Source organism: Telopea speciosissima, chromosome 3, assembly GCF_018873765.1.
Source record: "Telopea speciosissima isolate NSW1024214 ecotype Mountain lineage chromosome 3, Tspe_v1, whole genome shotgun sequence".
In the NCBI taxonomy this organism is placed as follows: domain Eukaryota; kingdom Viridiplantae; phylum Streptophyta; class Magnoliopsida; order Proteales; family Proteaceae; genus Telopea; species Telopea speciosissima.
The window spans coordinates 3,240,860-3,255,406 of NC_057918.1; the positions used below are offsets into that span (position 1 = coordinate 3,240,860).

Below are 14,547 nucleotides of genomic sequence, written 5' to 3' on the forward strand. Positions count from 1 at the left end.
GGGAAATTGTGACATGAGGTGGAAAACTGGAAAGTCACATTTAAACTTGGTGTTTACCATCAAGGTTTATTCTTTTCACCTCAAATCCAACCCAACCATGCATATAACATTCCATCAAACTTCACCCTAATTCTTACAGGCAACTCCCCACCTCTTTTCCCATATTATTTTTCTTTCCCTTTGTTGGATGGTGCAGACCAGCCACAAAAAACCACACCTGTTTGTGAAAATTTTCCTACCATGTAAGCTTCTTTTTCCCACCCAAGGAAGTTACTTTTCCTATCATCTCTAATAAATTTAAATCATTTTAGAAATTAGTTTGCCTTCTCAGCAGCTTCCCCGATCCTAATACATCCATTATTATGTGAAGAGGTTTTCGTTCTCTTAATTTTACAGGTTTTCCACTTAATTTGATGGTGTTCTTAGATAATAAACTCTGAACAAAAGTAGATTCATACTGAAGAAAAATGTTTACTATAGACTAGGCAAATGTGTAGCTAGATAGGCAGTGTCGAATGATTTTCATTGGCATACATTTTATTTTTTTTGGAGAGATTATTTTGTTTTCCATATTTTTTAGAGTGGTTTTCAGGAAGCATAACATTTGAGCTTCCCATCCTGGGAATCACTAGAGTGGTTTTCAGGAAGCATAACATTTGAGCTTCCCATCCTAGGAATCACTTCCTCATTTTTGGAGCGATCATTCTATGGTGAGCATTCCTCCATCAAAGGATCACTTCTATTTATCAAATAAGTGCTTCCAAGTGGAATTACTTCAGAATATAAGAAGTGAAACGAATTTCACCACCTCACATTAAGAGATATCATAAGTCCAACTCATGAAAAAGGCAGACTTCCCCGTTCCAAACTCACACGAATGTTAAGCAGAACCCCCTCCCCCACCCCCAATTCAGTTATATCTATTCTCTATAAAAATGTAAAAAACATAAAGTGAGAAAGTTCGATCTACCTGAGTTTTTTAATACCAGAGTAATGGATGATCCAAATCAGGCCGTCAATCCAAAATGCTCCCACCTATACTCTCTGAAGATTTAGTACTCTATCCAGTTTCTATTTCCTAATTCCAAGCCCTTCCTATAGTATCAAAATTTTGTGAAGGACAATCTGATCAAACACATCTACATAAGGAATAAACACTGCCTCATTATTGCACTAATTATCATTTAAGTAATTAACACCATTTTTTTCCTTCTTTTGCAGGCATTAACTACACATGAAAGAACAGTTTATTGACGAATTGAAAGGCATAACATTAACTAAGTAGATCCACCTCTTGGCTAATACCAGTAGGAGACTATCTAATTCTCTCTACGAGTGAGTGAGACATCCATGAGTACAATGCGGTTTGTTCGCAAGCATTGACAGGAATGGAGAAGAGAAAAACTGATGGAAAGGAGGGAAGGGGGGGTTTTAAAAAGTATTCCAACAACTTAGATTGATAAAAAAAAATGGAAACAAAAACTGAAACCTGAGTTCTCTTGGCTAAGTGGTTTGCGAAGAAGATTAAGCCGTCTTTGGAGCTCGAATCATCTTCTCTGGATATAATTGTTGCAGCAGAGAAACAAGAGAAATAGAAAACAGAACGACTAGTTACACAATAGATAATAGGTAAAGTGGTGAACGTTTTAGGAAGTTAAAATAGGCTGCACAAACGTATACTGTAGCATACGGCAGTAATGGCACAGGAAAGGGGGACCCAGATCATTTGTCACGTGGGCCGCGCGTCCAACACACATCTGACGGCTGAGAGCACCCGAGATACAGATTAAAAAATCCTCTGTAGTGTAGGCATCTACCGATGCACTATAGTGTGGCCCTGAGAACTCCACACGTGGAAGAAACTTCATCTGGAAGGCTGTTTTTTGTTTGGATAATAAAAGAGAATTATATTAATAAGGGAATGAAAAATGAATTTACCATCTAAAGAACCGTTTCCTATTGGTGTCGTCTACAAGGCAGTATTTTTTATTATTATTATTTTTTTTCGAGCTCAACACCATTGGATGTCATATCGAGCTCTCAAGATAGTTGGGCTAATATGGACGGATGGGGCTCCTCAGTGGCGGGGCAGGGTGTCCCACGCACATCAGAAGCCCAGGAGCACCTGGGCACGTATCCCCATCCAGCGTGAATTTAGCTCATCCCTAGGGAGTCCAGCATGCCCAGGGTGCTGCCAGCCGTTGAATGTGTAGCACACATCCCTACGTATGCACCGAGATGTGTGCGGCATAGCTCAGCCACTGGATGCCCCCTAGCAGCACCCTAGACGCACGCCTCCCTGGAGACGATCCTGATCCATTCAGCGCCCGTGTTGGGCTGCCTTCCCTGGTGCTCCTAACCGTCCACATCGAAGGCCTTGCCATGCCACAGAGGATCCGGGTCCATGTGGACTAGGGGTTCGTGGGGTGGACATGTGTGTTTAGAGTGTAATCATAGGCTCATGGACTGACAGTTAAACTCGAGCCCATGTAAGAGTGTAAGACCCAACAACTAAAAGTCCAAAGCTCAGGAAAACCTAGCAGGTCGGAACCTTGTTCGCAGACCAGAGACTCCAGAATCGAATCCAACTCAGAACCGCTACACTTGCACGGTTGCACCCCCGCTCTCTCTTTCCCTCTCTTCCAGGCCTTGGAACGTTGCTTGCAGTATTTTTTGGAGTAAACCAGCAATTCTCGGTCAGGAATGGAGGAACCGAAAAATCCTTTAAGTTCAGTATCAAAGCAGAAAGAAGAAGAAATGTCACTTGCAGAGCAGAAACTTGAAGAAGAAGAAGAAGAAGCAGTTGGACTAGTTGAAAACGAAGACGAAGAAGAAGGTCTTTCATGGTCATCAGACTCTGAGATTGGAGACGCCCTCGACTGGTTAGACTCGAAGGATGAGACAGAAGCTGTCAACGGTCCTTTTTGTCCGTCTACGAGGCGTCCTAATGCTCATGGCGGGCTTCACTCTCGGCCTACTTCATCTCCGCTTCAACCTCTCTCAAATAGAAACCAGAAATACACACATCACATCCGAGCTGCACCTTTGGAGGTATTTCTGTGTGTCTGACTGATGATTAGTGCATCTCTTACTAGTATTCGACAGAATTCTCTGCTTTTCGCTAGATTGGCTTATTTGCTGGATTTATTGTGCGACCAACCGTAATAGGCGGGACCAGCAATGGGTAATGGCCCTTTAATCTGGATGTAAGGTGGTGTTGTTTGAGTAATTACTGTGGGACTAGACCAACACGATCAAATTTCGTTTGACCTAGGCTTCTAATATTTCTGCTTCTTCTTCTTCTTCTTCCTAGGAATGTTGATTTGCTTGCCTCATTATGAGTAATATTACAAAGATTTGCTTTTGGCATCTCTTTTTTATTCTTTTTTTAACTCAGAAAATTGATTGGTGTAGGAGTGGGAAGGGAGATTGAATTGCAGCATGTCAAACTCTGTAACGACTGCGATTCGTGAAAGTGTTCGAGAGATGGCCATTGGGAGAACTAGAACTACTGAGAAAGCAGACCGTGCCACTGTTGAGCAGGTTGTGGTTATTTCCAGCAGGACTCAAGCAGCATCACCCTCCCCCTCCCCTTGGAACTTTATACCCAATTCCTTATTACAACGATTTTTTTTTTTTGATGGAACCTTATTACAACGTTGTTATCACGCACTTCGGTATTATGTTGATAACTTTTTTTTATCAACAAAATATCTATTTTATCTTTTTTATGTGTCACTTCTTGAGTTGAAACTACTTGTGGCTGTGAGGTTTTTTTTTTTTTTTAAATATTTTTATCGTTATTCTATTTTTTGTTTTGTTTGAAATTCTATTAAAATATTTTATTAGAGACTTCAGTGGCTGTTAGTTTTCAAGATTGCTGTGGAGCCACCGTATTCATGTTTATCATGCATTCTCATTCTATTTTGTTGCCTTAGTCCTGGCTTACCATTTGTATTTTGTGGGCATTTTCTAACTTTCAGTCATTTCCATCTCTTGGGTTGTGGTTATTTAATTTCTTTAGGCTAAACAAGGATATGATCAGATTTTTTTTTGTCTTTAAAATATTTAACATCTAAATATGATGTTTTTTCAGGCTATTGATCCAAGAACTCGAATGGTTCTATTCAAAATGCTGAATCGTGGTGTGTTCCATGATATCAATGGCTGCATTTCTACTGGGAAAGAAGTATGTAAGATGCTACTGCCTGCACATTGTCATTTGATCTAATTTTCTCGAGTTTCTTCTATAATTCACTTTGTTTGCATGGGTATCTTTTCTCTTCTTTTATCCCCTGGATTTGTCTTGAGTTTGTACTGGCTATAACATGCTTCAGTTGCAATTTTGGAAAATTTCTTGGTCATGGATGATTTTCTCAGAGTGTGGTAAAATTTTTATTTCTCAGGCAAATGTTTATCATGCTACAAAGATGGATGGTCAGGAGCTGGCAATCAAAGTGTACAAAACTTCTGTTCTTGTGTTTAAGTGAGTATAACAAATTTTTTACTTGTCATGAATCTTTGACTAATTTATAATTTCTATAATAAATGACTAAACTTGTCAGATCAAAAGTGCCATTACCCAGCACTGGTCCCACCTATGCTGGGTCCTTGGAGGGGTGAGTTTGGAGACAATCCTAACCTTTAGCATTTTTTGCGCAAAGTGTCCACTCTCCTGTCAGATACTCTTGCATTTTCCTCAGTTTGGAGTTATGGAGGAATATTACTGCAAAGGGGCGCACAACCGATATGTTTTGCCTGATTGGGTGATACATATTGATTCTTGAGCTATATGATATACATTATGTGGGTGTTGGTCAAGTTATTTATTTTTAGATATCAGCTGTGCCAGCTCGTGTTGGTCGAAAGTCTGGAAACTGGTTGCTATTTTTCCTCCATATCAAAGAAGTATTGAGTGAACATACCTTCTGGGGTTTCTTTGTCTGGAACTCCTCTTCCCCCCCTCCCCCCGTGGCACTTTTGGCCCCAAAACTCCTACACCTGCATCATTTAAAATTAAAAAAAAATCTGTTCATCTGCCCAAAAAAGACAAAAGTGCCTCTCCAGTTATCAATTTGTTTAAACAGATTGAAGCATACCTTGGTTTGAAACATCCGTGTTCTTCAACAACTCTCTCTCCCTTTCTCCCCACTCCAATGGCAATCAAATAATCTGACTGTGAATGCCATCAGTCATATTTAATGACTTCCATGAATGTCTTGTCAAATACATGGGCACTGCTTTGAACATATTGATTATGTGGTTTTTTCGTCCCACATCTTTGATCAGTATTGTGTTAAATACCATATAAGAAAAGCCTCTTAATACAATTCTCACATTCATACGCCCTCTGTCCCACAAAGATAGTCCTCCTTTCCTCTTTTGACTGTCCCAAATTCTTCCTCCATCTCACAAATTTTGTAATTTTTTATTTTGCCCCTTTGCACTGATTATCACATTCATTAATTATCCAATTTGAAAAAAAGTTTAGATTAGTAATGGAATGGAAATATTGAAAGATGAGAGGATTTTTAATTCTTTGAGCACTCCTCAAACTTTGGGCTTTTCCAGTTGGGACGGTCATTATGGGATGGAGTACACTGTATTATATATGATATAGCTACATCTCACTAAAACTTGTTATTGGATAAAAGGAAATGTGTATTTGTAATTTTGTTCTGAGGACTAACCTAGATTTTCAATTCTTTAATGAAATTGCATATAGTGTATTTGTAATGTTTTTTATTTGGTCTAACAGTAGCTAATTGGCCACAACTGTAAATATGTTTCATGTGTGTGTAAATTTTTTTCTATGACATTGCGGTACAGATTAATAATATTTTCTAGTAATGCCTTGCAGGCCTGTATATGGTATTGTCACTGAGCTGTTCTTTGCTTGTGAGAAAATTTTGAACTCTCCTTTTGAAACATTATTTATGTTTATATATGCGATCCAAATATTAGCAAGGTTAAATGCATGAAAAGGCTCCTTAAATGTGTCTCAATTGTGTACGAATATGTGACATTTACCCTAAAGTGTTAGCTTTTGTCTACAAGAAACAAGTGACTGATTCTTCGTGAGTACTTGGCATTTTTGCAGTGCATTATGTATGATTCTATAGACTGGTGTTTCTCCTTGTTAGATAGCTATATTCTTTATTGTAATTTTTTTTTCTGGTCAATCTTTAATGCAATTTTTGTGCTGCTTATTTAAGAAGTTTGTGGTGTTATTATTATTATTTTCTTAATGCCAAAAAAATCAAATTCTTGATGATTGATTATTATATGAAATTAAGATCGTCTAGTGTGACATGCTTACCCACCTTGAATTACATATTGAACTCTCAAGATATAAATTAGCACAAAAGGAATTAGCCAAGTGTTGATTTTGATTAGTCTATCTATACAAGCGTAATCTATGAAATAGGAATTATATTATTAGTTCTTTTCTGCAATACCAGGTATATTGATGGAACTGTATACCTCTATTGAACTGGGGAGCCAAAATTGATGGAGCTGAATACCTTTATTAAACACTCAAAGGGGACGATCTGACTGGGGAGTCAAAATGGAAACAAAAGATAGATTGATGGAGCTGTAATCAGGAGAATAACTTACCGAAAATTTAATCACCTTCAATCATTAGCATTTATTTATTCCTTCTGATTTCAAATTGTACCCTTTGTGATGCACTAATGCGGTCGAATCGAACCGAAATTTCGTCGGATTGGACGAGGATCCGAGAGATTCAGGGAGCCCTGGGCGGGGATGAATGAATGTTGTTTTCACATCTTTTAAACTTATTTCATACACTATGACGTCTTCTATTTTGTTTCTTTTAGGCTTTCATTTGATTGTGGTTGTTTACCTAATAAATTTATTGTAGTTGTGTAGATCGAGAAAATGAAAATGCAATGAAAAAGTTAGAATTGGTTGTGTTAACAAAGTATTAATATAAGGATACACATGCATTTCACTTCTTATGATGTTATGGTTCTGACTTCTGACCCTTTTGACTCAGAGATGCCACAATGGTTCTTCTTTGTCTTTGCCATCCTTTATTAGCTTATGGCTCCGCTGCACAACATGCAAAATTAGTTTCCAGACTCTGTATATCAAGACATGGCATAGTCTGATTAAGTTTCTCTCTGCCCTAACCATTTCAGGGATAGAGCTCGCTATGTACAAGGAGATTATCGTTTCAGACATGGCTATTGTAAGCACAATCCGAGGAAAATGGTGAAGACTTGGGCAGAGAAAGAAATGAGGAATCTCTTGAGGTAAAAGGAGCCTTTATACATTTTCCGGTTATGGGTGGTTAGATTTTTAGGTCGCCCCTTCCTAGCATGTAATGAAACTGAATTTTGATTGCCGCTCAATGGGCAACTTGGGCACAGGTGGGGCCTTCAGAGATCATGAAAGCAACATTTTTCTGGTTTACTGAGGTGCAATTGGTTTTGCTGAATCCATCACTGCTGAGCTGATGCCTAGGGATGTTCTGAGTTAATTATTGAGTGTGATATCAAGCGGCTGTTGTCCAATTCTAGGGGGGCCATGAAGTTATTTTTACCTTATTAGAAATGCTAGAAGCGTTAGTGCTGCGTCTCCATCATGTGGAGAATGAGGTTGGCTTACTGTTTCTCAGATGAGTAGCTAGAACTGGAATCAATGGCCACTACATATATTTAGGTTCATACCCTATTATTTAGTTTACCATCTGGTGTGCTGGTCATGGTGACCAATTGTTATTGTTGTTTATATTTTATATTTGCATCGTATCTATTTTCTTCTTTAATTAAATCTGTTATAAACCACCCCAAAAAAAAAAAAGGTTTTCACTGATTAAGCATGTAGGAGTGGAAACCCATTGAATCCACTGGGTACAGCCTTTTTTAGTGGAAACCCATTGAATCCACTGGACAAATTTATTCTGTCAAAGACAAACAATTAGACACAGAGTTGTAATTTTATTTCTGAGTTATTTCTCTGAACTGCAGGTTAAGGGCAGCTGGGATTAGGTGTCCAACTCCTCTTCTTTTGAGGCTTCATGTTCTGGTTATGGAATTCATAGGTACTTTTCCTCCAGTTTTATTCCTGTTTATTTTCTTTGAAATCATGGTATGGTGTTCGTAGAATGTTAGGACTTGTGCCGGAATGGCTATAGGCTGGTTGACAGGATCCCCGCTCCCCCCCCCCCCCCCTTTTCCTCTTCCTCATGTAGTATAGGATTCAGTATGGCCCTTCAGGTTAGGGATTGAGTTTGGTATATGAAAAAAACCTGGGGCCCCATCCTTCCCTGTGTTGCCCAGTTGGGGTCCTGCACCGTTACCTTGTAAAATCGGTTTATCTTATTCTTGCTTCACAGTGCAGCACAGGTTTTCAATATTTAATAGGGTCAAGTTTTGTGTCGGTGAAACCTGCACCAAACTGGATTGTGTTGCTATCAACTGTAGAGAAATCAGTTCACTGCAATTGTCCAATCCGGTGCTTAGATGGTTTCTAACTATTGGGGGCCAACGCCCAACCACCCATCACTTCAGCAAACATTCTTAGTTGGTAGTAATTTCATGCTGTTATGTACAGGACTTGGTTGTTAATGCATCTACCTTTAATGGGGCATTTCCTTCGTGCCCTGCCCTGAGTTCTGCCTTGAAGTGAACGCCTCAAATGCTTTTGAAAACGTTGCATCCATGTACTTGTCATCTAGTCAATTTAGGTTTAAAGAAAGATAGCTCCCTGCTATCTATGAACTTGTCTTAGTTATTTATTTTGTGCAGGCAAAGCAGGGTGGGCCGCACCTCGTCTCAAGGATGCTGCTTTATCTCAAGACAAGTTACGTGAAGGTTATGTGGAGGTATGTCTTGTTCTTGCAACTAGTTTGAGATATACATAGGAGTAATTTATTATAGTCCGTTGTTGAATTTAAATGGAACTTACTCTCACTTGATTGTATTATATGCCCAAATATGATCATGTAATTGGCATAAGGCATTGATATGATGGTAATTAATCTGAGTTACCCTTCATTTATGGATGCCTTATTCCTTTTCGTCCCTTAGTCATTTTTTGCTAAATTTTGTGATTTTATAATCTTTGCAACTTGAGAATTAAAATTTAATATTTGGTCAAAAAATTAAGATAAACACGTGAGATTCTCACATCTTATAAGGTAAGCGAGATCCTTATGTGAACTAAGGGATATCTTGTTCCAATGGAATCCTACAGCCAACTCCCTTAGTGGATTCTTTGGTCAGGGAGAGGATGGAGAGCGTGAGATTTTTGTGTATGGGACCATATCCTATTGAATTATGTGAAATAACTTGGAAGACATATTCTATTCTCTGTTTAGTCCTATATGAGTAGGGCGTATAGCTTCTGCTATACATATCTTCTTTTTCAGTCCAAACTCCAAAGGCCCAAAAAAAATTCCTTCTATATTAAAAAAAAAAAAAGAAGAAGAAAGACGTGATCTATCATGAGAAAGTAAGTTGTTTTGCTTGCTGAAGGAAAGTAACTTACATCATCTAAATTAAATAGTATTCTTCAATCCACTATCAGTTAGATATGGTACCCTCTGCATTTCTCCAAGGAAAAGAGGTAATCACAACATTGGAAGAGGACCAATGTATAAATGCATTATAGTTTACTCCTAGCGAGTTTTTTTCCTCCGCCTACTTGTCATCCAGTATGTGGAGTATGTACAATGCTATGGATATCCGCTGCCTACCCAAGGATCATTCTAGTGTCACTTGTTCAAATATGCCCTAGTTGCTGATGTTGATGTATTTATTGCTGTTAAAATAATAGAAAATGTCAGAAACCTTGACTATCACAATAATAGATGACCTTGACCATGATGAACTATCCAATAGGTGAAGCTCCTGTTTGACTGTATATGGTTTTTCCGGAGATATTGGTTGACTCTGTTTATTGTCCAATTTAATATCTAGAATAAGATTTCTTCTTAAAGTTCTCTCCTAATGTCTATATATAGAGTTAATTCTAGATTTCTGCATGAATAGATGATTATGGCGATGCGGACATTATATCAAAAGTGCAAACTGGTGCATGGAGACCTCAGTGAATATAATATACTTTATTTTGAGGTAAGCTCAGTGTTTCATACTGAAAAATGTTTCTAATAGTAAACAATTGCGATTAAGTTTCACTTGCCACATTGCAGGGTCACTTGTACATTATTGATGTTTCTCAATCAGTGGACCTTGACCATCCTCATGCATTGGATTTCTTACGTGAAGATTGTGTCCACGTTTCTGTGAGTTTGTTGCAAAGACAAATTTATTTACTGTTTCAACTAAGGAAAATAACTGAAAAAAAAGGTGGATGTGGTGGGCTTCAGGATTTCTTTAGGAAGCATGGTGTAGCTGTTATGACAGTTCGAGAGCTGTTTGATTTCATAGTTGATCCATCTATTGCAGATGAATCTGTGGACAACCATTTAGAAGAGGTTTGTGCTTCCTCAATGCATTATTATTTCACCAGAAATAAACTTTTTTAAATTTCCATGACCATGCCTTCAAAAATTATTTCAGGTTCAGCAAAAAATTTTGGCAAGAGGAGATGTCATATCTGCAGAGGAAGAAATTGCAGACTCTGTGTTTGTGCAGGTAATCAATACTCCTCCCATTTCTGTCGAAGGAGCTTATATTCATACTGCCTATTTGAGCAAATTCTCAATATTTATCAGCATCTAAGATGCGTTCCAGATAAAACAATTGCATCTGCTTAAAAATTATGTATATCTACTTGAATAAATAGTAAGGAATCAGATGCGTTGAGTGAATCTCAGTTTTTGACAATGCTGAACTGAAAACTTGCTGAGGTAGATGTATCAAGATCAAATAATGATATTACTTATTTGATTTCACCTGGTTGGGCTGCCTAAGGACTTTGGGTTGAGGTGTTGGAAGTTTTTCAATTATGAACTCAGTTAGACCTTTCACAGCTTATTGACCAATCTACATGATTTCCATCATGTTTCAGTCGACTCCTCTGTTTGTCACCTATTTGAGTTACTGCTAAATTCCTGTGGAAGCCTTCATTTACAGTTGTGCTTCTTAGTGATGCCACCCATCCATATCAGGCTCTCAGCTTGCTTGTTTTACTAATGCTCTTTTTTTGTCGGTCTTGCAACATAAAGCATGTTGTGCCAATGCTCGGTTGGATTACACTCCAAAAGCATATCTCCTTTTTGTCGACCAGCTCTAGTCTTACAGGCAGCATCCTTTTTTAATTTTTCCCTTGTGTACATAATCGAATCTATGCAGTAAAACAGATTATAATTATTTGATTCAAAATACTGTAATTCATGGATCCAATCCCCAACCCCCATCCCCTTTCTTTTTTTTTCTTAACTTGCAGTCTTTCATTCCAAGGACATTAGAACACGTAAAAAATGTTGAGGAGGATATAAAACGGATCACAAGTGGCGAGGACACGGGGGATATTTACTACCAAACAATAACAGGACTCAAGCAAGCTCTTCAAAGAGTAAAACCCACTGCAGCTCAAAGTACTGAAGAGAAACCACAGCAGAAAGAAACTCTCCAACAAGAGTCCCTTGTTAATTCAGCTGCGCAGACCAACTCAGCCAGCAGTGAAGCAGAAACTGAAACAGATGAAGAAGAGAGCTCAGGTGACTCACAAGGAAAGGATTCTGACACTGAAATACAGACACCGGCTGATAAAAAAGCTGCCCGGAAAGAGAACAAGAAGAAGGTTAAAGAGGAGAAAAGGGAGGCTAGGAAGACAAAAGTTACAAAGGCATTCAAGAAGAGAAAGAAGAAAATGTCAAAGGCCAACAAGTCCAGGTAGAAGGTCCTTATATTATGACTCTAGTGGTGAACGTAATTTTATTATTCACCTTTTGTTATAGTTCTCATACAAGTAAAACTGGGTACCTCCACCCCCCCACCCGCTCTCCCCCCACAGAAAAAAAAAAACACGGCTGTAGAAGATCGACTGACCAGGGTTTTCTGTCAAATGTAAAGAGCAAGAGGAAGTATTACTTAGTAGCAGTCATTCAATGACAATCCCAAATAAACCTGCCTTCTTAACTGTCTCCCAGACAAATGATCTGTTGGAGAGACTGATCATTGTATTGGATCGTTAAGAAATGCTATTGTTGCAATTGATTGGGTTCTAAAATTCCATGGAGCAAACTGAGTGAAAAAACAAACAACCGTTAGCTCGGTTGGTGGTGGCATGCCAGTTGAGTCATGAGTGTATCCTCCCCTCCCCGTGGGACTTCTGGTTGCATATTTGGGTAAAAATATGGCCGCTCTTGGTAGTTGTAAATTCTCCCCCTTCCTTGGTAGTGGTAGATTTTCTCGTAGTTGGTATTTAAAGTTCCATTGGACAGACAGGTAAGATAGTGCCAAAAAAATAAAACTGTTTGATGTGAGGGGCAGCACCGTGTGAGACCAACCTGTTTAACTCATGAGGGTGTGTTCATCAGAGCTAGGAGCATCATTAGAGTAGGATTTGTAAATCTTGAATAACTGTTGATGTGTGGCCGGTATGGTTGTTAAACGGTATGGTTCAGTGTAATAAGTAAAATTGAACTCCAACCGTTAACGTGTTGATTTTACGTTTTTTGGGTAGAATTTCCGTGTTGAATTATAAACGGTTTTGTAAGGTTTTTTAACCCTTTTTTTAATTCAAAGTTTCAAACAACTACTTTCCATTACATGCGTATTAATATTAATTCAATTTCAATTTTATATGTTTTTCCACCAAAAATATTTTATATCTTTTTATTAAATAAGTATTATTTATATCATTACATATTTACTAATTATTTATTTATTGTTACCACTAATCAGTTTAAACAATTGCGTCAAAAAACAAATCAGTTTAAACCATTTGATTCGATTTAAATTATTTAATTAAACGGTTTAAATTTTATTTAAAGGAAAATTTCACGTTTCTCCACTGAGATTTGCCTTAATTATAATTTTACCCGAAGTTTGAAAATTTTCATGTACCTTCCCTACCTACCTTCCACACTAAGTAACAAAAACACCCAACAAGTTTTGGGAAAACGATTTGAGGAAGATGAGTTCCAGGTTCTTTCAAACCCTAAACAATTTGGGGAAGATGGGGCATTTTGATCAATTAAAATACAATTTTAACATTTTAGTTACCTAATTTGAAAAGTCAAGGGAGGTACGTGAAATTTTCCCAATCTTACGGGTAAAATTATAATTAAGACAAACCTTAGGGGAGTTATGTGAAATTTTTTCTATTTTAAAAAAAGAAGCAAACCATTCTTTTAAACGGTTTCACGGTTTCGATTTGGTAGAATATCCAGCATCCAAAGATACAAATTTTAGATGATTTCACTCCGATGGGTTATTTACTGACTATTGAATCTTTACCTTAAAAGAGCACCAACCTGTTTAACTCGTGAGGGTGTGTCCATCAGAGGTTGGAGCATCATTAGAGTAGGATTTGCAAATCTTCAATAACCGTGGACGCATGCATTCGGTCGAATACCCAGCTTCCACGATACAGTTTTTGCTGAAAATATTTTTAGGTCAAATTAGATGAAGTTTTCACTCATGGGTTGTTTACAAACTTTTGGATCTTTGCCTAAAACGAGAAAGAATTCTCTACTATTGCCACATGAAAACTGTGCTCTTCTTCAGTAATCTGCTTAACACAGCCTTGGTAAGAGTGGACCATGGCTTGGAGTATGGCCGCACTATATTCCATGAAAGAGTGAAACATTTGTTCAAGACCATAAGGTATTGAGATTGCATGAGATATCCCATCTTATCCAATCCTCAGATCTTTCACCTAGATCTAGATCCAACCTTTGTTTGAGCCATTCAAAAAGAGGTTCCTGGTCTTAGCCTTGATAGGGCTAGGAACAAAGAAATTCATCGTTGGGATAGAACACGAGATCATATCATGAAATCTCGCATCAACCAATTCCAGATACTTCGCCTGCCATAACAGCCTGAAGCCCCCTTTGTATGGATGAAGCATCCATTTAAAAGGGATTTATCTCGTCATTGCTTGTCACTAGTGCTCCATAAATCTAAAGGCAAACAGTAATCATTTAAAGAAACCCAGAAAAAAAATGCAAGGTGGTACACCCTCGAGGGCGTAAACTGTGCTCGAGGAAATTATGCCAGCGATGAGACAGTCAGGTCCTACAATCCTACTTAAATGTTCTGCAAACATCAAGGACCTGCCATGGAATTTTAAGAAAAATACCTTATTTAAAGGGAAAAATATACTTACATTACACCCACAACTTTTCCACCATGTAGATTGGCGATGTGGCATGCAGACCGTTGGTAGTACTGGTACACCCTCCTGATCAACCATATGTCAAGTACAGAACCATATTCCATCAAATGGCATACCTTATGACAAGCCTTCATATTTTGAGGCAATGTTTTGTTGAACTTCCAAAGATTTCATTTTGAACTTCTAGAGCTTAACGGCTACTACAAAGTATTTATTATGATGTACACAATGAAAATCAAAGAAAACAAATCCTCATTAAACTTAAAC

General features: G+C 38.0%; 1 protein-coding gene across 1 annotated transcript; it reads left to right on the forward strand.

The window, feature by feature from the left end:
* The first annotated feature begins 2,703 nt into the window (after positions 1 to 2,703).
* On the forward strand, positions 2,704 to 11,908 carry LOC122653946 (serine/threonine-protein kinase RIO1-like). Its single transcript, XM_043847911.1, has 12 exons — positions 2,704 to 3,051; positions 3,415 to 3,543; positions 4,097 to 4,189; positions 4,407 to 4,486; positions 7,167 to 7,280; positions 7,998 to 8,071; positions 8,778 to 8,854; positions 10,023 to 10,106; positions 10,184 to 10,276; positions 10,361 to 10,468; positions 10,554 to 10,628; positions 11,383 to 11,908. The coding sequence occupies exons 1-12, from the start codon at positions 2,704 to 2,706 to the stop codon at positions 11,833 to 11,835; spliced, it is 1,728 nt and encodes a 575-aa protein (XP_043703846.1). The 3' UTR covers positions 11,836 to 11,908.
* The last annotated feature ends 2,639 nt before the right edge of the window (positions 11,909 to 14,547 follow it).